Consider the following 25,354-nt stretch of genomic DNA (forward strand, 5'->3'; position numbering starts at 1 on the left):
GGCAGACAACTTAATATGCCATCGAGGGTTTTGTTTTATGTCAAAGGGTTTTTGAGATATTGAAAATAAAATAGATCCCCTACCGTTATAGTAGGCCTATATGTAGCTATATAGGCCACATGTGCATAATACTTGTTAGAAAGATAGAGTAATATGATTCTGTCCTAATAAAATAAAAGATATAAGAAAAAAGTTATAGCAGGAAAAATTTAAATATAGCCTATGTAATAAACTCATGTAAAATTGTGAAGTGTGTAGCTATATTCACTTTATGTTTCTCTGCAGTATTTTGGTTCTTTTGAGTATTTCGGCGCATTTCCACTCAGTCCCGCCTTTGAGGGATCCCTCCTGTGACGTGGAGAAAAGTTAACTTTTTTTTTTCTCCAGCTGAATGTGATCTCGGGTCAACAACTTTTACACGAGCTGCGTAGGGACCACTCTGGATGTTGGTTATTGTCGTAGTTAAAGGGTCCGGTCAGGCACAATCCGTTTAGAATAAAAAAAAAAACAAACGACATTTTTACTCAGCCTGTTGTGGGACAGAAAGCAGCAGTGCAGAGCTCACACTGGTCATGGCAAAGAAGTCAACTCCAGGCTGGTTTGGAGTTTTTCTCTCTACAACGACTATAGCCATTATTGTGGTGGGGAGTCCGGTCAGCGGTGAGTTGTTTATTTTCTTGGAGGTTTGTGTTTTCCTGCACTAACATCATGCCCCTCAAAGTGGAATTTTAGGCTTAACTTGATCTAATGTGCAACAGGGACCATCTCTTCTCTGCAGCTGGAATAGTAAACAGCCTGCTCTTAAATAGCTTTTTATCCGCCGCATTTCCTAAACGCTACATGTTTACAGAAAAACACTCTAAAACGTAGCAGAGACCGGAGTTTGTTTCGTATCACTAAACGTATTTCTTATAAATTCTATTTTAATTATAGTATAAAAACAACTGTGGCTTACTCGGTTGTGGACTGGAATGTTGACAGTAAAAACACTTCAAAATACTCATTCGGTAAAGAGCATGCTGAAAAGCATTTGTAAACATTCAGTGGATCAAACTGTATTTTTATTAATTTTCACTAACCATTCCTTTTTAGAAAGATACATTGAATTATAAAGTCACATCTACATTTTTCTTTTACAATAAAAACTGATAGTGCTAAAACGATTAGATGATTAATTAGCAATCACAGAAAATGTATCAGTTTTGATAATCTATTTATCTTTTAAGTCATTTGTGGGCACAAAGAAGTTCAAGTTCCTTATATTCAGTTTTTTTCTGTTGTATGTCATCTTTATTAGAATAGCATTGAGTTTTGAGCTGTTGGATGATAATAGACTGATAAATCAAATACGAAAATAAGAATTAGTTGCAGCCCTAAATCTGTCACACACTCAGGATTTTTGAATGCTACTTTATGGTGAATATTTTTGATGTAAAGACAAGCACAGTTTTGTCACTTGGGATTTTAAATCTTTGATGCTTATCATGTCAGACCTCAACAGATACAGCATTGCGATGATCTAACATCTCCCTCTGTAAATAGCTCAGCATTCCCGGGGCCGGTTCGACCGTCCCACCAGGACCTCTGAGCCTCTTGTGACACCTGTCCGTGTTTCAAGGGTTTATCTGAGCCCGGATCAGCTCCGACGGCTGCACTTCAAGCCCACCATAGGCTCCATCCAGCTGTCAGAGGGCCATGAGGCCAAATTCAACTGCTCCATCGACATCCCCGATGCCAGGCTGGAGCCCACCATCCTCTGGGTGAAGGACGGCCAGGACCTGGCGGGAAACATACAGGTGGTGATCAATGATCTCCAGACCATCACAGACGGGGTCATAACTCTCCTCTCCACTGTCAGGTATGTAGCACACATGGAGGTGAAACATAGTGTGATGGGCTAATTACACAGATTGACAAATGTCCTTTTGTACTGTCTTACAGTATTATGCGTGTGCAGCGAGTGGATGCTGGGGAGTATCGCTGCAGACTGAATATCAGCAACACAATGGTTCAGTCTCAGCCAATCACCATCATGGTGGAAGGTGAGTTTCAACATGGTGCCAGAATTGGCTGCTTCTTGGGGTGTCCACATTTTTCATGACACATCTTTATTCTTTCTATTAGGTCTGCCGACATTTCTCTATCAACCAGAGGACAGGAACGTAACAAGAAACACACCTTTCACGCTGTCATGTGAGGCGGTAGGACCTCCAGACCCTGTTCAAATCCGCTGGCTCCGTGATGGAGAACCTGATGGTGACTTTCATAACTCTTCCAGCAGCTACTCCGTGGCAGGTGAGACACAGTCTCTCTCTCCCTCTTTCTCACACATACAGAGGATATGTGTTTCACTGTGATCTACTTACAACCGCTATACTCCTTTCCTCCTCTTTCTTGCTGTTCTCCTTACACATTATTCTGAATGACACCTTGAATCAGAAAGAAAGAAGCTGAATATGTGCTAACATAGATTCATACTTTGTTTACTTATCAGTCTGAATTGAGCTAAAGGAGCTGAAGAAGTCATTTCCTCTGGTAGAAAGTAAAACTACTCCTTCAAAGTCTGTTTCATCTGCGTCAAATCCTTGAAAGTGCTTTTTGATCAAGCTTTATTTATGTGTGTGTTTTTTTTTTGTTTGTTTTTTTTAAACTTGCTTTTACTAGATGAACTTCTGGCTTGTATAAAAAGTTGTAAAAGTAGTTAGAAGGAACACACATGCTACAGCTTATCGAACCAGTTAATTAGTATCACATTGGTTACATTTCTTCTGTGATTGTATGTGGAAACATTCATCAGCAGAGATAAAGGGACATTTGGCTCTCTGATAATGGTGACAAAGCGTGAAGTAGGTCTTAGTCAGCTTGCATCACTTTGTTTGGTGGTTTCTATTCTGCCTCGTCTCTGCTGCCTCACCATCTGTACCCTGCTTACTGCGATGAGATTTATCATCACAGTCAGTGTCACTGGGGCCTCCTGTTGCACTACCAAATGGTTAATAGCGGTCATTCACGCATGGTCAGTGCTTTTTGTAATGCTGCCCTGCTAGCTGTATACTGAAGACAATGTGACACTTGGGGAATAATTTAACAGTGGAAATGCAACACTTGCTATCTGAGTAAAGCAATAGTTTGACATTTTGAGAAATATACTTATTCACTTTCTTGCAGAGAGCTAGATGAGAAGTTTGATACGAGTGGTATATAAACTTCTCATCTAAGTTTCGGCAAATAAGCATATTACCAGCATTACGAACTGTTGTTTAAAATATGGCTGCAAATATAACAATTGTTTTTAGTGTTTATTCTATAAAATGTCAGAAAATAGTTAAGAAATGCCCATCACAATTTTCCAAAGCCCAGTTGACACTTTCAAATCCCTTGCTTTGTCTGATCAACAGTCCAAAACCCAAATATATTTAGTTTATTAACATATAAGAATAACACAACCAACAAATATTCAAATTTGTAAAGCTGAAACCAGTGAATGTTTGGCATTTTTACAGATTGTTCCAGATAAATTGACTAACTAATCGATTAATCAACTAATTATTTCGAGCTCTACATTAAAGTGTGTACCATATAAACTTGATTATTTTTCCTGAATATACTGAATATAAAAGTCAAGACTGTAATAAGATCAGTTCAGGTTTGAGTTTTAATTTCATGTTAGATGACCATATAGCAGTCTTTCAACGTGGACTCTCCCTTTATGGCCTCAGCTGCCCTCTTCTTGAAAGCAAACATGTGTTATTAGAAGCATAACCTTTGAGCTCTGTATGCTCTAACCCTTCATTTTCATCTCACCACAGGCTAAGCATTCCTGCTGTAGCCAGTGAGTAGCGATACAGCCAGAAGCTGAGGGGTTAAAGGTTTAAAGCTGTGCTTTGGTCCAGCGTGTGCAAGGGCCTGGGCAGAAAGGGGATGGGGGGCAGCACAGGGAGTCTGTTCGGGGGTTGGCTCCGGGGACAAAGACCTCATTCACGGGATGGCCCACTACCCTGCAGGGAGGGGCTGGAAACAGAGGCTGGCAGACTGCAGGCTACTAGAGATCTGTGCAGGACCAAATATTGGCACAACAAAAACAGTGTAAACACACTCTGCTGCACCTCATGCATATTATAAGTCAAGGGCCCCTTTTTCCACTACAGCTTGGATCCCATGATATTATCAGAGTGCTTTTGTTGTGTGAAGTGGTGCGTGCGTGATTGTTAATTTTATTTTAAGAAAGTTATCAGCTTGCACATTCCATTTATTTGTCCATTTATATTGCTTGAAATCACGGCATTATGTATACCTTCTTAAAAAGATTGTGAAATTGATGGGGAAATAATTTGGGTTAATGAAAGCCTTATTATCCACATAACATTATTTAATCTGTCTCAGGACAGCAGGTGGACACAGGTTTGGCACCTCAGCTTTGAAAACACAAAGAACACAGAACGAATGTACAGTAATCAAGAGTAAAAGTGGTAGGCTTAGTTGTAATCTGATAGAGTCGTTCGGCTATATTTGTTGCCCGACTATGAATATGAAAATAACAGACAGCTGGAGAGCTTCCCTCCATAATTTGTAAGGTTTTCTATTTGAGTTGCCAACCCTTCTATTTTTATTACAGTGTTGTTGCTTTTGTTTTTGATTTACTCGTCAAGTACAGTGAAAGCAGAACTGCAACTGCTTGACCTTTATTCATTTCTTTTTTCAGAAAATGATATGACTTAAAAAGAATTAGTGTCTTAAATGAGCCATTAGCTGATATGATTGACACTCTACCGTAGATATTGGCAGAATCAATTTATGAAAACCGCTCCTGCGGCGTAATCCACTCCTCTGTTGTCATATATTAGCACATTATTTTGGAAACACTGCTAAATACATGCAAACACATGCTTCCATGTTACACTCATCGAAGCTCTGAGAATGATGTGAAGTTAACTTAAAATTAATGATTCAATCCAATCTATTTTAAGTAAGGCTCTATCTTTGTGCAAACAGACGCACTGTAGTCAGTGTTTGTATGAAAAGTGAAGCTCTCTTTACCCTGATGCTCAAGAGTAGACGAAGGAAAACTAAAGCGGACGTGACATTCTGCAGAATGTAAACAAAACATCCCAAGATGGTTCCAGTCATCTCTCACAGGCTGGTCTGTGATTATCTTTGTGGAAAGGTTTCCGAGATAGAGATACTGGAAAATGGAGCACAAAAGGGACATTATGTAGCAGCTGTCCCAGTCCTATTCTAACAGAATGCAGATCTGGGGCTGTTGAAAGACAGGAATTGTGCGACCAGGAAAAGAGACCCAGCACAAGCATTGTTACCACAGTACATCACACTGGAGAGGCTCAATTTGAGCTAACTGCATGAGGTGCTACTGTGTAAATGTTTGAGGTATAATAAAGGAGTGAGTCACCCCACGTGTTCTTTTCATATCAGTTTCAGTCGCGCTTCTCTATTGAGCCTGACCTGGCACTTTTGCCCCAGATTGGCCTCTTTGGCAAAGAGAGAAATAAGTTAGTTAGTCCAAACGAAGAACCTGATCAGAACATGTCTGGCTGGTTTGTACTTCAGGTTTGTCCACAGTATTGAAGTCACACCATTATCAAAATATTCAGCTCTATCTTGACCTTGAGGATTGGTTGTTTTGAATTCATACAGCATTGAAGTGCTACATTGTCCTCTCAAATGTGTCATTTGCAGGTGTGCACAAGTACACTCAGTTCAGCTGCGAAGCTTATAACGCGAAGGGTGTCACCACCTCCAGAGAAGCAAATATCAACATCAAAGGTAAAACTGGGTCTTTTGGGGGCTGTTAGACATTCCAAGAGGTTTTCATGCTCTGCAAGCTGACCATCTGCCTCTATGTGAGTGAGTTAATAAGGTTTTCTTTTATGGTGTTTTGTAGTACTTCCCGGCCCTGTGTCTAATTTTACTGTGATGGAGAGGCAGTCCAATAAGTTGATGTTGAGCTGGAGCCCCGGACATGATGGTTTTTCTCCAATAACTAAATGCCATATCAGGGTAAGTCCCACATCTGTACAAACAGTGCTACCGCTTAATGTCTTCAGATTGATCCTTACATGTTCTTTGTTCCATCTAAGGTTAAAGAGGTGAGTCAGAGGAAAGGGGAGGTGATGACCACCAGGTTCATCAACGTCACAGTGCCGCCTTTCCAGTGCATAGTCCCCGGGCTGCAGGCTATGACGTGGTACAACATGAGTGTTTCCTGCAGCAATGAGGTGGGAGCCTCTCCTGTCACCATGTGGATCCAGAGCAACACCACAGAGGGAGGTGTGTGAGTATTTAAGGAACTTCGGAACAACTGACAGTTTGAATTTTGTTGCCAGTTTGTGATACACCAGCAGATTTGGGGTGCAATATGTAGCTGCAACACAGGGAAACGATCCAAAATGTAATTGAATTCATCCCAGCACATACACATGTTTCTGGCTGTTTGAATTTACAAGGCTGAGACTTTATTTGCTTTAAAAACCACCTTGTTTATTAAAAAGAACATCTGTGTTATGCTCCTGCCTCCTTCTCATTATAGCAGAGTCCTTTTTAGGTTTCAGGAACAGAGCACTATATAATTAGCCTACTACTTTCCCATCCAAAACGTGCACAATGTAAGCCTCCTTGCAGTAGCAGCATGTAATAACTGGAATTTACGGAAGTTGCACAAGTACCTGCTCTGCTTGTGGCAAATCCCCATCAGAAAAAATGTCTTATCCAAAATCTCTGTTATTTTCCTGAAGGGTCATATAGGAAATAGGAGTGTTCTCACTGAAAAAACACAAAGTTCTTACTGGGTGGAGCTGCTTTCAATTTCCTTCCTAAAGCCACCGCAGGGGATATTTTAGTTGAAAGACTTGATACAGTATGCTGTGCCAGGAAGTGACCACATACCAAACTGTAATCAAAGATTTCAATAAGGGGGCAGTCTTACTTTCGCTTTTCCATTTTTGGCATTTTATATAAAGTCTTGATTTGTTTTACCTCTCTTGAAATGTCTTTATCCCTCTGTTCCCATTTCTTTTTACACTCTCAGTGCCATCAGTTTATCCCCGAAATGTCACAGCACAGCTGAATGAGTCTTGGCTGGTTATCAGGTGGAAAGCTCCCCCAGATGATAAGATAAATGGCATCCTGCGTGGTTATGATGTTATTGTCAGACATGGCACACAAGAGAACAAGGTGAGCTTGCCGACAACACGGTAATTAAAGATTTTTCCTTTTGTGAATAATGTTTAAATAATGCTTATTTGCTGAAAGTTAGATAAGAAGTTTGATACCACTCGTATCAAACTTATCATCTAGCTCTCTGCAAGAAAGTGAATAAGTATATTTCTCAAAATGTCAAACTATTGCTTAAATCAGATAGCAAGTGTTGCATTTCCACTGTTAAGTTATTCCCCAAGTGCCACATTGTCTTCATATGTATATGTACAGTACAGACATTAAAATATAAGTGTGCCTACAATGCTTTACGTACAGTGCATATTCTCCTCTATACATTTTGTAATATAATAACATACTCATGTTCATGGTGTTATCTTGGATCTTCTTTTGTGAAAGCTGATGTTTTTTTTAACTTTTCTGATAACAATGTCTCATGTATGACAAATATGAAAAGAATGCATATTGGGAATGTGAGATCCTCCCTTTGTCCTGCCTACTGAATCAGCGGTCAGCTTCTCTATTATCTCTGCTTTTCCACTCCTCTTAAAAATCAACAAGGCAGAGAAAGTCATTTACGAGAACTGCCTTTTTTAAGATACACTCTCTAAGAAATAGCACAGTTTATTTTAATACCAATTCCTTTTGTATACATCAATTGTCCGGTGCATTATTCCATGATGCTGTTTGTGCATAGTCATGTTTCTGTTACTGCGTAAGTGCTCTCTGGTACAATGGTGTATTTCCCGGCCTTCCTGTCTGTGTTGTAGTTAAAGGAAGCTGGTGGTGTGAAAACTAGAAATCAGTTTTTTTCTTTGTTCAGCACGTGGCTTTGAGTCATCACAGAGTGAATGGAATATGAATACAACAAGTATATGTACTATAGGCCAAAATATCCTTATGTGTTGTCCAGTCAGTTGGTGATGTCATCATTACACAAAGGCTTTGTAATAGTAGCAGTGACTGGAAATGTGCACAAATACAACTTGTTAAATCCTCAGTCCCACCCGCCCCTAAAACCTAAAAAATAGTTCAGATATACCATCTTTAAATTAGAGCAATAAATAGCTACTATTACTTGCTCACAATTGTGTGTGTTTTATGGTAGAAGTTGTAGCCATCTGATCTGAGGTTGATTTCCAAAATTTGTTGACAATTTGCTGTTGTAAGAACATTTAGCCACACGTTTCCCTCTGTTTGATGCCACAGACATGATAGACCAGTAATCATGGGCTCAGCGTTCCCAGTCTGACAGTCAGCACATTGGTAAAACTGAGAAACCCCATCGTGTGGTGTTGTGAAATACAGCGCTGCGTCTGTCACATGTTCCCTACCATTGCAGCACATGAGCTTATCTAGAAAGTTGGTCTCCTTCCCTTTTTTGTAGAGAGTTTAGTTATATATGATAATTCCCAGTATACAGTTCTGTGGTATTTAACACAAAGGTTTCATACTGCTTGTTAAAGGGACTTTTTAAATTGCATTTCTTGTTTGTTATTGTGCACTAAGTGGAAATGAAAAGCAGAATGAGGAGACTTGAGAAGAGAAAGGTCATCACATGTAGCAAAGTTGTTGACCTGGATTTGAGATGTCGCACAAATGTACACAATGTTCCTTAGCATGCTGCTCCACCAGTGTCCCTAAAATATGATCTATTCTCATGGAGAATCCTCTTTCAGTTTAATGACTTACCTTATAACTCTGGTCAGCGTGTGACCGACAGTGGGTTTTCCTGACAACAAGTCCACAAAGATAATGATTAACCGGAAAATATGGTTTTAAGAGGAATCTAATTATAACACTAGGCACAATCCAATTTATTGTTATTATGCTGTGTTTTTTCAGATCCACAGTGACACCACCGTGGCCTTTGTAAATGTGCAGGAATTCAACACAACCTACAGTGTGGAGGTGGCTGCATGCACACAGGCAGGGAGCGGCATGGTCAGCCCACGAGTCTGGCTGTTTGTGCCAGAGGACAGTAAGCTGCTCTATTGATTTATCTCATCATCTGTTAACTTTATAATCTGGCCAACATAGTTCAGATGTATTGTACTATACTAGAACAATATTACTGCCCTATGAATAGATGCAGTGCCTATTAAGGCTTTATACAGTATTTAGCAGCGTGGCTCTGGGGATGGCAATGTCTCTCCATCAGTCAACTACTTTGGTCTAGATTGAAAGTTTAGGATGAATTGGCATGAAATTTGATACACACACTCATGGTGCTCTGGGAATGAATTGTAATAACTTTGACTCCCTGACCTTTTATCAGTTCAAAATGTCACCTTGTACCAGTAAATACCAGCACAACTGACAACGTTCCCATCAGCCTCAGCTGTACTTAGCGTTTAGTGCTAATAAGCAAATGTTGCTTGCATGCTAATATTGTCATTATGAGTATGTTAACAAGATGATTTTAGCATTTAACTCAAAGCAACGCTGTGCCTACCAGGCCTACGCTTCACAGAGCCAGTACATGGTTGTTTAAGTTTAAGCTTTAGTCTAGATAGAATGGCCACAACTTGATAAGGCAGGATTATCTTGGACATTTTCAAAGATATAGTTTGGATACTAGTTAATTGTTTTAAAGGTGTAATTTAATAATAATAACAGTAATGGCAGAAAATACTAAAGACTGAAATTGCTGGCAGTAACACATTAGGATCAATCACATATCCTTTTGATTCTCATTAAACCAATTTATCTATGGACATTTTGCTATAATTATAATTTTGGGGGAAAACAATACACTAATATGAGTTTATATAACAGTGCTACAATGCTGAAACACCCCATTGTCAACAGTAATATAATTCAGAAATCTAATCCTGAATATTGGATTTACGATATCCCATTCGCTGAAAGTTTTTTTCTTCTAAACTTTGATAATTTCTTCTTCCTATCTCAGAGTCAGTGGTGTCCCCATCATCCGGCCCTGACACCATGGGTCCAGACTCTGTCTATGTTGTTGTGCTGGTCGTGGTGTGTCTCTTCATTCTTCTGCTGATTATCCTCTGGGGGGGTATCTGTGTACACAACTGGACTTCTGACTCTTGGTTTGGGTATGCTTTCACCTTCTGTGCAAACACATTCACGTTCATTTTTACCAACCTTGCTCCAAGTTAGATTGTCTTATCTTTGAAGTTGCTACGGATCACTGTATTTGTGACCCATTTGTCTGCATTGGTTCATCTTTACTTTAACAACATAACATATTTGATGTTGTTCATTTTGTTTTGGCGCCTGGGCAGTGTTAAGTAATCTTTCTTCAGTGGCACACTGTAGTAGGACTTGAGAAACTGAACTCTTCCGGACTCTGTTAATAAACTGCCTTTGCTTCCTCTAAATCACCATTGTGTGCACCTGAGTCCTGTAATAACTGTGCAGCTGGAAAGATGGACAACAACCAGCTGTTCATTCTCCAGAATTCATTATTAGGAAGTCTGTGACTCAGTCTTGCCAGTTGACACTCAGGATATGGATAGGAATGTGTCACAGGCTGCTGCTCAGATAGAAAATCAGTAATGACCTGAAAGTCAGGAAAGCAACAACTGACAGGGTTTCCTTACTACGATCACCTCTGTAGTTGAATATCAGCCTGTGTGTGCATGATTACTGAGCTGTAATAACGTTGAGTGAGAGAATTAACGCATTGTTCAGCATTCCCTGTTTTTTTCTTTTTCCCTGTCTCCCCCTGCAGGCGGGTGTTTGGAGGTGTAGAAAAGCTGCAGCCTTTTGTGCAGTACAAACCCGAGAGATCCTACAACAGATCAGCCATAGGAATCACACGTATGTTCTTGAATATATTTCCGTGGAAAATTAACATATATGCAGACAGTTATGTTGTCCTGCTAAAAGCACAGTTTTAGATGCACAATAACTTGAGTGGGCCCTGTCTACAGTTGGGAACCTTGGTGTTAGTGATGAACTCCAGGCCAAACTTCAGGACATGATGGTCATGAGGAACCTGCTCTCCATAGGAAAGATTCTTGGAGAAGGTGAGTGAGCAGTTTCATTTTGAGAAATGCATAACTATAGAAAACATTCATATCCACATGATTCTACCTAGATTAATACAGATAATAACACATACAGTGCAGAGTTTGACGTATTTATGATTTTATTCAATCAGGTGAATTTGGCTCCGTGGTGGAGGGACATTTACGACAACCAGACGGAACATCAGAAAAAGTTGCTGTGAAGACAATGAAACGTAAGCTTCTATTACTAAAAGACATCCTTTGGTCATCCATAAACTGTAAAACAAGTAGAAATGGCAGATCATTTTCCTCTTTTTCTTCAAACAGTGGATAGCTTCTCTCAAAGGGAGATTGAAGAGTTCCTGAATGAGGCAGCCTGCATGAAAGATTTCAACCACCTTAATGTCATCAAACTGCTTGGTACGAGTAATGCATTACCTCTTCAAAGTAGAACCCCACTACTTTGTTCCCTGCTCCACACATCCTGACATTATTTCTCTGTATTGACTTGTCCTCTTTAGGTGTGTGCTTGGAAGTAGGCGCAGGACATTTTCCCAAGCCCATGGTCATCCTGCCATTCATGAAATACGGAGATCTTCATAGCTTCCTGCTGCGCTCACGCCTGGGAGACAGTCCAATGGTAAGATTTCAGCCAAACAGAAATATACTCCAGCTCATATAATGTATGATAATTAGACTAAACGTATAATTGTGTTGTGTGTCTGTTTTTTTACACAGTTCTTACCCACTCAGACACTCCTGAAGTTCATGGTTGACATTGCTTTGGGTATGGAGTATCTTAGTGGTCGTAACTTTCTGCATCGTGACTTGGCGGCTCGCAACTGCATGTAGGTTGTTGCAGATACAAAATGTCAGTTTGCTTCTTTAGGGAGTTTATGTGATTTTCTGTTCCAGTTTATTCTCAAGTCCATTTCTCATTTGTCTTACAGGCTGCGTGATGACATGACAGTGTGTGTAGCAGACTTTGGGTTATCTAAGAAGATCTACAGCGGAGATTATTACAGGCAGGGCAGAATAGCCAAAATGCCTGTAAAATGGATTGCAGTAGAGAGTCTGGCAGATAGAGTTTTTACTGTAAAGAGTGATGTGGTAAGTAATTCCATCTGCTCATGTCTCTCCCAGTAACAACAGTCACCCCTAATACTGTACTGTCACTAAAATAAGAACTGACCCCTCATCTACACTCTCTGTTTCACTCCCTACTTTCTGTTGAACACATACATTTCAAAATGATTTGTGTGAGATCTACACAGAGCAGTCAGTCTTCCTTTTAATGGTGTGATAAATTTTTTTATTAATCAGTGTGTGGTAATTGAGAATACAATTGTTACCTTCTTTTGCAATTTTTCCCTGCTAGAAGTCTAAATACATTACATTACATACATTGGAGATTGAAATCCAATTTCCTGAAGTGTCAGATGAAAAACAAAAGCCATCTTTTGTGTTGTTGGCAAAAAGGCAGATTTCATGAAGCTGAATGGGGGAAATATATGTTTATCCCCCATAATGTAACATAACAATGAAAACTGGAAATGATAACTGGAAAAGAAAAGAGAGGCTGAATACATATAAAATTCACACAATTTTGTAGTGGACTGAAAATACAAAAATAGATGATCCTTTTTAGATAATTGTCCGCACACTTTCAAGTCAGCACATTTTAAGAGTAAGGGTTACTCTAGGTAGGATATTAATAGTATTTCTACATAGCAGGGAAAACATGTTTTTCACATGATGGCATATCATCTAAAGTTAATAATTTGTGTCATGCAGTGGGCATTTGGTGTCACCATGTGGGAGATCGCTACACGAGGCATGACACCATACCCCGGGATCCAGAACCATGAAATTTATGACTACCTTCTTGAAGGACAGAGGCTGAAGCAGCCAGGAGACTGTTTAGATGAGCTGTGAGTGTTGTCTCTTCTTTACACAAATGTTGACTTTGATTGTGTTGGAGGTGACCATTTCAGAGTCAAGATAGACTTAACTTAAAAATATATAATGCAAGCTTTTCACAGACACTTTCATTTGTGGTTAAAATGCTGTCACTTGCATGGGTCGGATCTTAAGTTCCACTGTACAACTTGATATGTAGTCCTCTCTTATTTTCTTTCGGTTGCAGCAAAGTTTACGGTACACTACATGCTAAACTTGAGCGCATAGAAGTTGTTTTGCGCTTGAAATACTGATGTACAGTACATACTGTTTTCACTTCTCCTTATTTTGGCTTACATCCAGTCCAGCAAACAACATTAGTCATAGAAAACCTTTAAAACTGGACTGCTTTGCTCACCACTACCACTCTGAAAGTAGAAACTGAATATACAACTTGCAAATGGGTTTTTCAAAGTTGAGGTTTTACTGAAATGAATCTCTCCAGTTTGTTAGCTGCATCCCAAAAAAGTATCAAGTTAAAAAAAAAAATATATATATATATATATATATGTCCTTTATTTACCCACATCTACTGTAGGTATGAGATCATGTACAACTGCTGGAGGGCCGATCCGCTGGACCGACCTTTCTTTCCCCAACTGAGAGAAATGTTGGAGAAGCTCACAGAAAAGCTCCCAGAGTCTTTCAGCAAGGAAGATATCATCTATATTAACACCAGCTTTCCTGAAGAGGACCATGATGGAGAAACACTGGCACCTACAGAACATCCTGTGTTCAACTCGTCACCTTCCTGCAGTCATCAGGCAGCAGAAAATTCAGTAGTTACTGCGGACATTCATGGGAGCCTGGAGGATGAGGATGAGGATGAGGAGGACGACGATCGTTATGTGGTGGTGATCTCCTCTGATCCTTCCCTGAGATCTCCTGCAGTGCGCACTCCTCTTTTATCAAGTGATGCTTTAAGTCAAGCTAATGAAGACATGGGTACTGATCTGACGGCTGTGAATCACAGCTCAAGTGACACTTCTTTACTTCTGTAAAGATTGGTACCGAGCAGATCAAAACTGAAATAAAACTGTCACTGTGGTTCATCAGTACTAAACAGTATGCCTTGTTGCACTGGGAGCACCTTGACATTTCCTGATGTGGACTTCCTTTAGTATGTTTATGCAAGCAGTTTATGCTTTACATGGCCAGCCTGCATGTCAGTGTTAGAATGTTGTCTGTGTCAATGTCAAATATGTTAATGCACATGTTCCATAAGCTTAAGATACACTGAACTGTGAAATTGTTTACTGTATTGAATTTTGTGTTGCAATGTAAATATAGAAATGTACAGAACATTTGTAAAGTGATCTTATACTGTAAAAAATAAATACATGATTCATAGATTAAAAAGAAGATACATTTAAAAAGTAGAGGCTACAACAATGGAAAAATATTCTTTCAAAATAACTGCACTAAAATATTGAAGTTTAAATATAAAATCTCACCTAGAGACTAAACTAAAAACTAGGACCATACTCGAAAGTGCCTGGCCCAGGCGGCATACACTCTGGACATAGAAATCCAAGTGTAGATGCTGTAAATTGTTTTGTATTGTTATAGCAAGGTGCTTCATTGGAATTGCATGGATCACTATTGAGAATCACTAATGAAATACATGCACGTGTGTAATGCAAAGTATGTATGGTATGCTAGATCTTAAATATATGTAGGCTACTAGTATCATAGTAGTAGGCTATATTTCTAGTCAAAAGCACCATGTCTCTGAAATGGTGAGTGGAGTAAAACTGTCACAAAATGGAAATATTCAGGTAAATCCCAGCACTTAAACTGTATTCGTGTAAAAAATACTTTAGTTAAGGTTATGGAAGTTGATAGGAGAAAAAAAGTTCACCCTTCTCTGCAATGTAAACCCGCACTTTCATGTGTGCTTTTGTTTTTTCAGTGATGAAACAATCAATGGCTGACAGTAAATCTGAGAATCTAGCCGGCATGTCGCATGAATGTAATATGGAATGTCCGCATGTTCTTTTGTAATAAAAAACAACATTCAAACTCCACGCATAAACGTCAGAGTCGAGAGTCCTCCTCCGGTGGGTAGCTAGCTCACGGCGCTCTTCCTGCAGGGAAGTGTTGTTCACTCCCACATCGACATGGCCGCTGCTGTCATGATGAGGACGTGGAGCTGTCCGACCACAGGAGTTTTCTACCCATGGGCAGTCCTTTGTGTGGTTTTACTCAGTACCATAAATGCGGTTGTTGCAGCACCAGAGACAGGGGTTTGGAAAATTGCCATTGTAAACGTGAGTATCTTATCGGAAACCCTGGATAACTACAGCACCGGTTAGCTAACGTTAGCTACATTAGCTAGCCTTGTTATGCTTGCTCGCTGTCAGCTATGAGTGTGGAGACAGTCGTGTAATCTGTCCTGCATGAATGGTATCGCGTTAACCACTATTGACTGCGACTTGATATCCTAAACCGATTTGGATAAAATGTGCGTACCGAAAGAGCAGAGTATGTTAGCGAATTAGCATTCGCCTTGTGGAGAATGGCTGGAATGCACTTTAAGGTTAGCCGTTGGCTAACAAACGTTAGCTGGCTTCAGCTTAATTTAGACAGCTGTTCAAAGACTCTTTGCTACTTAGCTGAGTTCCCGAGAGAACCAGTGCTATAGCTATATCTTTATTTTGGGTCCTTTATCGCCAACCCCCAACACATCATTGTTATATAGCTACATGAAAACACCCTGGAAGTGAATTTGAATTGCATTCAAATAGGCTACTTTATTAATATTAAGGCACAGTTGCCAGACTTAGGCCAAGGAGAACTAGAAAGCCTTGATCAATAATTTAACTATTGAGAAGTTTCAGATTCCCTCCGTTGTTGTCTCCATCTCTATATCTAATTGCAGTATCAGGTGTGCTAAGAGGCAAGGTGTAACCTGGAGAGGTCACCAGTCTGTTGCAGACACGTTCACACCTATGGACAATATTGAAGTTCCTGATTCACCTGACACAGGTCTTTTGATGAATCAGTTGAAACCTACGGTTCAAACTAGTTATATGGATCAAAAAGGAAAAATAATCCTTTGTTGCATTAACAGCTCTCAAACTTTATTTATCTACCCTGCAGACCTCAAGGCCACTACTGTTAAGGAAATCAATGTATAAAGACACCAACATTGAATTGAAAGGTAAGACATGAAGTGTGCTCATGACCTATCACAAAATGTGCCCCATTTTTTGTCCCTTGTGTTTATCATCACGTGTGTCTTTATCTTTTAGTTGTGTCTTTTGGCTGTCCTGAGGAGGTGAACTTCTCTATTCACTGGTTTTTAAAATACTACCCCTGTCACAATGAATATAACAATATTGAAGTAAGTATAGAAGCTTCATGTCATACTAATTATCACTCAGTCTTTATAGACTTGATTGTTTTTAAATGCTGAAAGGTGACTGTCATTGGTTGTAGGAAATGTATGAAAGAACACCTCTTAATCGTGGGGAGGGCCTGGATCCGAATCCCCTCGGACAAGGAGAGTACATTGAACACAAATACAGTCCCATAACATGTAACAGTAAACTGCACTCCTTTCCAGTGCTCAAAGTAAGTTTGTTACATTGCTCTCCTCAGCATAGTCATACACTTCACACCATGCCATTTATTATCTCTCAGCATCTGGTAACTGTCTGTGTTTTTTTTCAGAAAGCCAAGGCGGATCCACGTCCAGTCAGTCCACCTGTTCAGGGTGAAGTGCCTGTAAGAAAACATTAAATGCTATTTGATTTTAATAGAAAAGTGTAAGTTAAAGTAAGCAAAGATTTAAGAAAAATCTTCCAGGAATGTAACAGAATAAACATAATTGGCCAGTATTCAGTGTATTTAACTATACAAGTGTTTAGTGCATTGTTTTTTTTAAATGGTTTCCACATACTAAGTATTACAAACTTATTTTTTTTAAAGTGATAAAAATGCATGACTTTTGTATTCAGGTTGAAAATGACACCAAATGGATTACCGAGGAGTATGATAGCAACACCCTGAACGTCATAGCCACCACCTGGAAGGATGGGCCTTACCTGCTAGTTGTAAAGATTGAGTCTAATAAACAAGATGCCAACTGGAATTTAACAGGTAAGATTTTTTTTAAACACATAATTACATCATCATAAGCAACTAATTTATTGTGTGACTGGCATAGAGGAACGTTAACACAACGTTAAATGTATTATTTTTTACTCTGCATGGATATGTAGTTGAAAGCATGGATTGGTCGGGGCTGCATTCATGTGCAGAAATGACTTCCCTAATCAGGAGCTGGCTCATAAATGCGAAGCTGTTTTGCTCCGACACCAAAGTGTCAGATTTCAAAACTTTTCACCACCAGAAACCAATTCTTAATGTGTTGGGAAACATTTGTCTAATGTCTGGATTTTGTTTTTCCAGTTAATGTGGTGATGAAAGGCAGCCATGGTTACATTTCTATAACAGAATGGCCTCTCATGATTGTAAGTAGATGACTTAAAACATCTGTATATTAAAACATCTGTAAATATATGTACACTAATATTATGTGCCCATCATTCTTTCCTGGCTCAAATGGAGGGTTGTGTTTTTTGGTTTGGCATGTTAGTAACAATGACACAGCAGAGTCAGAAGATTTGTCCACTGTTCTAAAGGGACAGTGTGCCTAAACCACAATAAAACATACAGTTGTAGCTCTGGTCAGCCCAGCACAATCCACCCTAAGGATTTGAGTGAATTACATGTCATAAATACAACAGCAACATTTGACTCCAAACCTCAGCAAGTCACTGAATGAATAGTTCATATTGCTCCCATGTGTGTTTTATAGACTAATCCGTCACTCTGTTTGTAGTTCTACATGGTGATGTGCATAGTGTACATCCTGTACGCCCTGCTGTGGTTTATCTGGGCAGCATGCTACTGGAAGGATCTGCTGAGGATCCAGTTCTGGATTGCAGGGGTCATATTTCTCGGTATGGTGGAGAAGGCTGTTTTCTGTGCCGAATATGAAAACACCAACGCTGTCGGCTCTGCTTGTAAGTGTCTACAGATGATCATTACATGTTTCATGTGAGATAGTAAGATGTTTGGTTTTGTAAATGTAATTTTTTTTTCCCCTGTCACTGTTGCCTTCAGCTCCAGGCTTGCTGATCTTTGCCGAGCTGGTCTCTGCCCTCAAGAGGACTTTGGCTCGATTGCTCGTCATCATCGTCAGCCTTGGTTATGGCATTATAAAGTATGTCAACATGTATTTGAACACACGGATCCCTAAAACGATTGTACAAACAAAATCAAGCAATCAGCTTTTTATTTTCTTTGTTTCTATCATTTTAGGCCTCGACTAGGGCAAGTAATGCACAGAGTTGTGGGGCTCGGCATCCTCTACTTTGCCTTTGCTAGCATTGAAGGTGTCCTGAGGATTACTGGGGTGAGTTTTGATTATAAAAAAAGTAAATGGAAATTGAGATCAGTCTATACAAAAGTCATCAATAACAGATGCTAGAAGTAAAAACTTAAATTGCATATTCAATCTGACCAACAGTCATAAAAACCCAAAGATATTAACACCAATTTGAATCAGCAAGCAAATCCTCAATAATGAGAAATTCTAACCTGCGTCTTAGTTGGCAAATGACAAATGACCAACACTGAACTTGATAAGGTATCTGATAATCAACGAGTTGACTCATTGTTTCATCACTGCTTGATTGTTTATAACCTGATATGAAAAAAAAACAACTAAGAATTAGCAGTGCAGTGTTAAAGTTCTGGTTTGTTGTCAGATTGTGTTTTGAAGTAAAACCTGACATCACAGTTTGTGTATTTTCTTAATTTGTTGGTGGGCCAAAAATCAAGGGTCGAGACAATGGCCCCGCTCTCATTACAGCAATTGTTCTGGCCGTGCTCGACTCCTGCGCCATCTGGTTCATATCCTTCCAGTGTACTCCTCAGCAGCACCAATAATCAATCGTTATTATACCCTCATATAATAACAATGTGCATGTATTTGTTTATTAATTGAGCCCAAGCGATTTTGAGTTTTCTTGCCTTTTGGGTTGGATGATTTGGTATTTTCTTCTTTGCACTTTGGTGAATGGTTCTATATTTTACCGGCCATGTTGCCTTTTTATCTTCCATCCTGTCTATGATTTCTCCTCTTCCTTGTGCCCTCTGGTCCTGCTCTTCTCCCTTCTAGGCGAAAGACTCTGACTTGACCCTGCTGGCCAACATTCCCCTGGCTCTGCTTGACTCCTCTCTATGCTGGTGGATATCCTTTTGTGCACCCACAACCTTTCCCTGTGTGGTTTCCCTCTGCTCCTCACCTCCTTTACATGAGCCCAGTTGGACCAGGAGATGTTTATTTGCAACTTCCTTTCCCAGATGATCATTAGCTGTGAAAGAGCATCTAATGTACAAGTTGGCAGAGAGAGACATACAGCCCTGCATTATTCATTCATCCTCCACTGAATTGTTTTACTATTTTATTAACTATTTTTTTTCTGCTTGATGATTTAACTGCTCATAAAATCCTCCATTCTCACTGCTTCTTTTTTTTGCACAATCAATTACATTTGGCTGTTTCCATTGATCGACAGTCTTGGTCTGAATTGACAGAAGTGATTGATTTGCATGCCCAACCAACCTGTACAGGTTCTCCTGTTAAATAACTGAGTGGCAAGTGGGTAAGTGAAGGGGCCACTTTGTTTGTTTTATTTATATGTGACTCAGTGTCTAGAGAAAAGAGTTAGTATATACTGGTATGTAGAGGTCATTTGTAATATGGTTTCTATGTAACGTCTACCACATGTTTGCCTTGACTGCCACTAACATCTTTGTCAGCCTGGCACAAACCATCAAGACTCTGAAGCTGAGGAGAAACCCTGTCAAGTTGTCTCTCTACAGGCACTTCACAAACACACTAATATTTGCCGTCATTGGTAAGTGGTGCAACTACACTTGCAATCATAACACTATGCTCTGTGCCAGCACTCATGATTTCTAGTTATTTGTATTTTCATCCATATAAAACCTGTGAAAACAGAAGTCCCAATATACACAGAACAGACTAAAAGTTGTGTTTCTAACCTTGTCCCTCTCTCCCTCAGCTTCCATCATTTTCATGGGTTGGATAGCAAAGAAATTCCGGCTAGCAGAATGCCAGTCTGTGGGTATTGTTTGGCACGTTCATCAGTAGTGGTGTAAAAAAGTATACAGTTTCATTTGATTGATAATTGGACCTGTTATTGTGTAAAGGATTGGATTGAGCTGTGGGTGGAAGATGCTTTCTGGAGGTTCTTGTTCTCCGCCATTCTGTTCGTCATAATGTTTTTATGGAGACCGTCTGCAAACAACCAGAGGCAAGTAGTACATTAGGTCTGTTTAATCACCAACATGATCTGAATTGGGCACTTTATTCTGTGCTTTGTTAATCACTTGGATTACATGTCCACAGGTACGCTTTCACACCTCTCATTGATGACTCTGACGATGAGGAGATTGAGGAGTTCGCCTCTACAAACATTGGTACAGTAACATCATGGGAGCGTTACTTTTTACCCAGAACACTAAACATTTGGAGTTTCTAATAGCGTTATTTATTTTTCTTTCCCATGTGTTTGTTCTTCACAGCAGATGGCATAAAGTTGAGAGCGTCTAAACACGAGACAAATGGCACAGTGAAGCCTGCAGAAATAAACCCAGTCAGTAACACAACTGCACACTTGAATTGGAATATTTGTGTATTGATTAGTTTAATTCAGTGTGGTTTATTGAAAAAATAAGCATCTATGTTAAGCGTAGCTGTCCCAAGTTTAGGAAGTGCAGTGTCACATGTTTCACCAGATGGCAGTATTTACTTTTTTTTTTCATTCTCTTTTTTCCACTTATCCAGGAGGAAGACTTGAAGTGGGTGGAGGATAACATTCCTAGCTCTCTTGCTGATGTGTAAGCATCCTATCAAAATTATTATAATCTATTAATCCAGCAAGGTGTTTTCATACAAGGCATGTGTGATTCTAACAGTTTCTTTGGTCCTGTCTGTCACTGCAGAGCTCTACCAGTCCTGCTTGACTCAGATGAGGTATGAATTACTTTATAATCTATAAATAGATATAATTACAGGCTTCATGCACCTTATTTATTTGACCAGAGACAGTTGGTCTAGATATGTGGAGATGAGTAACTTTGTCCAAATAAAAGGTATAAGAGAGAAAGCCTTGCTTGATAATGTTAGTGACTCATTTTGGAGTTGCTGTATTAATGGCCATATAAGGACCGACTTCAAGACACAGTGACAGGCTCTATGAATTTTTGGGTCTTTCAGGCACATTTTGTGTTCATGCCTACATTGAAATCAAGCATACACTAACTGAATGTTTGCTTAACCCCGCCCCCAGACAGGGATTGTTCAATCATAGTTTAGCAACTGTAACTAGGCACAGCAGGCCTGTCAAACAATTTAGCTTGCCCTGCCAACTAGTGGTGACAACATGCTTTTTCCACACCCTGGGCAGCAGTGATGTATCGTAGTGCTATAGTACCACGCTATGTCACAGCGGGGTGTGCTCATGAGAACTAGAAACAAGCTAGCTAGCTAGCTACAGCTGATAAAATCTGCCAAAGTTGAGGCAAAATCAGCGGTCGCTGGTTAGAATTTAGAAGCCTGCTTAAATCTACCTCTGTCTGAAATTAAGGACCCATTGTTTAGAAAATGACTAAGATTGTTAGTATTGTTATTGTGGACTGCATATGTGCACTGCTAAAATGGAAAGCTTGCAACAGTAACTTTGGGGGTGAGGCCTAGTGAACGATACATTGTGTCTGAATAATAAAATGCAGTAACATTGGTTTTAGGGGGGGGGTTTCTGTCTGAAAATGAAAACTTAATATGCCTGGACAAAAATATTTAGTTTATATTTGCATATTATTTCACAGGAAATCATGACAACCAGATATGAGATGTCAAAGCTGGAGTGAGGCAACACATTTCCAAACATGGAGGGAGAACACAACTATCCCTGACTCTGCTGCAGGGTTTTCTCCAGGATTTCCAGTCGGGTGGTGGAGTGCCATTTAGTTTTTCAGAGGATCTTCCCATACAGCATCTACTTTACAGGTGGATGCAGGCCACAATTTAGAGGAAGCTCTGCTCATTTCCTTAAAGTGCCCATATTATGAAAAAATCACTTTTTCTGGGATTTGGGGTGTTATGTTATGTCTCTGGTGCTTCCACACACATACAAACTTTGAAAAAAATCCATCCATGCTGTTTAGAGTGAGATACGGTTTCTGAACGTGTCCTGCCTTCAGTCTCTGGGTGAGCTGTTCAAAATCGGCACGGCTTGTGATGTCACAAGACGAAACGAGCAGGCTAACCGCAACCATTAGCTCGTAGCGTTAGCATGCTAACGCTAATGCTAACGCTAGCATGCTAACGCTAGCATGCTACCTCGTTCTCAGTAGCAAAGCACTGCTACAACACACACAAGTTCACCATAATCTACAAAAGAACTACTTACATGTGCGCCCTCATTTAGAAGTCTCCCAGCTAATCCTGCCTTGTAACTGACCGAAGTTGTAGAAACAGCCTTTCTTTTACTGTCTATGGAGCTAGCTAGCTGACATGATCTACATCTGAGCTACTGGGCATGTGCAGTGCAATCAAAGATAGTACAGAAGAAGAAGAAAAGAGGTCTCACTCTGTAGCTAAAACAGAGACCAGCTGAAAAGAGGATCTGCAGCAGTGAGAGAGAGCGGTGCAGTACAACACAAATATGGTGTTTTTTGAAAATTAAACCATGTAAACCTATTCTGGTACAACCTTAAAATACAATTATGAACCTGAAAATGAGCATAATATGGCTGCTTTAACTTCGCAAAGAGCAAAGGACTCTACCAGAGGAAAACTGTCTTTTCACTAACCAACTGGTTCACTATTTCCCTGATTATGACCAGTTTTGAGCCTTTCTTTCCAAAGAGAATGTTTCCTTCAAGTGCTGTATTTATGTCTGTTATGTTCATGTGACTTTTATGTTATCAGAGAATTAAGAACAGTGGGCCTCATGCATGAACACACTCTCAAATATATTTTAAGTGTTTTTTTTGCAGATATCTAGATGTTATTGGTTGGTTGTGATAAAATAGGATTCTTATTTATGATGGGAAAATAATTAAAAGGCCCTTTTTCTCAGTAATTAACACCAAGAATGATTTATCAAAGCTAATTTTGCAGCCCAAAGAGAGACAGAATTTTACTTCCATGTGTTTATTAATTCACTTCAAACTGGATCTTTCTTTATATAAATACATAATGTTGAAGTTTGGTAAACATGTTTTGGATGTGACTGAGGCATACTTCTCTTTTTTTCTGTTTGCCAACATTAAAATCTGAGAGGAGAAAAAAAAAAATGAAACATGTTGACTTTGAATAGGACATTTGCTCTTATGCACCTTGAAGATCAAAGCTGTGCCTACATGTAGTTCTTGTATGAGGCCTAAACTGTTCAGTTAATTTAGAATAATGTGTATGAAAGTGTCTTTCATGAGTCCGGCATCCTCAGTATTGGTGTGTGAAAGAGTGTGAGGGGGATGAAGCACAAACAAGTGGTTTGTGCAATTTGAATTTAAATGTAACTGGGTTCAGAAGTGTACAATTGGGCGTTTGCAGTCATGGTTTAGATCTGCTGTACTGTATGTGTGTGTGTGGGTGGGTGGGCAGGTTTTGTGTCTTCTGACAATGAGCAATATTTATGTTAATATGGAGTTAAATCATTTCATTATTTATTTGTTTCAAGTGTACTTATAAGTTAAAGAGTGTGTTCACCTATGTTTACTCTCAAGTGTGTTTACAATGTGTGCTTCCATTCTTTTTATTACATTGAAGTCCAAACAATCTCACAATGTATCAGACAAATGGCAAACTTCTTATTGCTTTTTCATTGTTTGCTTTCTTTGCTGATAAAAAAAAATATTGTGGTTTTTACAGACACCTTAATAACATGAATGTTCTGTTAAATAAGTCTTAATATTTTTTCTGAAAATGGCCACCCTGGTGTTTTTGTCAGTGGAGTTGTGGAGTTGGAATGCTGTTGTCATCTTTGTGTGTTGTCTTGAGTAAATGTTCTTGATTTGTCTGTCTAGGCCATTCCATATTATGACACATTAGATAAGTTATGTGGTTCGCATAAGCAAAAGTTGATCAGTTGGGTTTATAATGGCACTGTTCTGGTTTTTTTTTATTGGTTGGAAACCTTGAATAATTGTGCTTATAATGGCAAGCTGTCCTGTTATATAAAACTGCAGACACCTGCAGACCTCGATTATTTGTACAGATGGGTTTTGGCTGATTCCTGTTATTTCATAATTCCACAGGTGGAGAGGTGTCTGGATAATATGACTTGTCTTTTTATGTTTTTTGTCATGAAGAACTGGGCTTGAACTTTTCATACCAGCAATTTTCTTCTCTCTTCCTTCTCAGGAAGTGTGTACACTCAGATTAAATAATAATCAAACACAGAAGAATGTTTGTTTCCTGGTCTATGATTTTCAGTATTAATTTGGCAATAAAAACGCATATTTTACTATAGTTGTGATTTTGCTACATTAGTTGAAATCTGTTTCTTCTTAAAGCTGTTTTGCAAACACCAGATTCAAGAGGAAATAAGGGAAGAAACTGTTGAATGAATGGGCTATTGTGAGGAAAATTATGTTAATGAAACACAGAGACAAATACTGAGAGGAGATTGTGAATGAAGCCCACTTGCTAAAAAATATAAACCCTGAGTTTTCTCTCAAGCCATTAGCCTTTAATAGGCTTGTGACCAAGAGGGCTGAAACAACATCAAAAATTCACAAACAACCTTGTGTCATGTTGACATGACACAAGTCACATGACACAAGTCAAGTTGTTTTTTGGAGAACAAACTGGTTAAACCCTTGAAATGAAAGTGCCATTTTAAAGTGAGACTATTATCCCTCATGGACCATCATGGTATTTAGTTCTAAAATACCAAACATTAAGAGCCCAAATACCTCAACTGCAACTATATAATTATGAAATCACCATTAAAAAACATCATATAAGATCCATCATATATGCTTTCTCTCTAAACTGATAATAAGACAGAATCAAACAGTATGATATTTGTCTTAAACAAAAAAGTGTCATTATTCAATGGCCTGTAATGGCAGATTATAGGCCACTTCAAAGTCAGAGACAAAAGCAAAGGGAACTTCCTTCTGCT

General features: G+C 39.3%; 2 protein-coding genes across 6 annotated transcripts; both read left to right on the forward strand.

Moving 5' to 3' along the window:
- The first annotated feature begins 367 nt into the window (after positions 1-367).
- Positions 368-14,957, forward strand: mertka (c-mer proto-oncogene tyrosine kinase a). Its single transcript, XM_031302452.2, has 19 exons — positions 368-660; positions 1,543-1,858; positions 1,942-2,042; positions 2,125-2,295; positions 5,695-5,781; positions 5,900-6,015; positions 6,096-6,285; positions 7,043-7,188; positions 9,016-9,151; positions 10,085-10,238; positions 10,877-10,965; positions 11,079-11,174; positions 11,309-11,389; positions 11,484-11,576; positions 11,678-11,796; positions 11,895-12,004; positions 12,107-12,266; positions 12,951-13,087; positions 13,654-14,957. The coding sequence occupies exons 1-19, from the start codon at positions 573-575 to the stop codon at positions 14,114-14,116; spliced, it is 2,853 nt and encodes a 950-aa protein (XP_031158312.2). The 5' UTR covers positions 368-572; the 3' UTR covers positions 14,117-14,957.
- Positions 14,958-15,149: 192 nt separating this feature from the next.
- tmem87b (transmembrane protein 87B) lies at positions 15,150-24,629 on the forward strand. Of its 5 annotated transcripts, none has more exons than XM_031302467.2 (20): positions 15,150-15,385; positions 16,218-16,278; positions 16,370-16,461; positions 16,557-16,691; positions 16,791-16,844; positions 17,078-17,219; positions 17,532-17,593; positions 17,965-18,148; positions 18,249-18,348; positions 18,447-18,540; positions 18,969-19,040; positions 19,942-20,050; positions 20,219-20,277; positions 20,367-20,470; positions 20,566-20,636; positions 20,742-20,812; positions 21,004-21,056; positions 21,162-21,192; positions 22,047-22,269; positions 22,979-24,629. In XM_031302467.2, exons 1-19 carry the CDS (start codon positions 15,236-15,238, stop codon positions 22,086-22,088), a joined length of 1,686 nt encoding a protein of 561 aa, XP_031158327.1. In that variant the 5' UTR covers positions 15,150-15,235; the 3' UTR covers positions 22,089-22,269; positions 22,979-24,629. The 5 variants fall into 5 exon arrangements, with proteins under 5 accessions (XP_031158327.1, XP_031158337.1, XP_031158321.1 ...); XM_031302477.2 differs by having other exon boundaries at positions 20,745-20,812; XM_031302461.2 differs by lacking the exon at positions 18,969-19,040 and adding an exon at positions 19,309-19,380.
- The last annotated feature ends 725 nt before the right edge of the window (positions 24,630-25,354 follow it).

This window comes from Sander lucioperca, chromosome 15, assembly GCF_008315115.2.
Source record: "Sander lucioperca isolate FBNREF2018 chromosome 15, SLUC_FBN_1.2, whole genome shotgun sequence".
Classification (NCBI taxonomy): Eukaryota; Metazoa; Chordata; class Actinopteri; order Perciformes; family Percidae; genus Sander; species Sander lucioperca.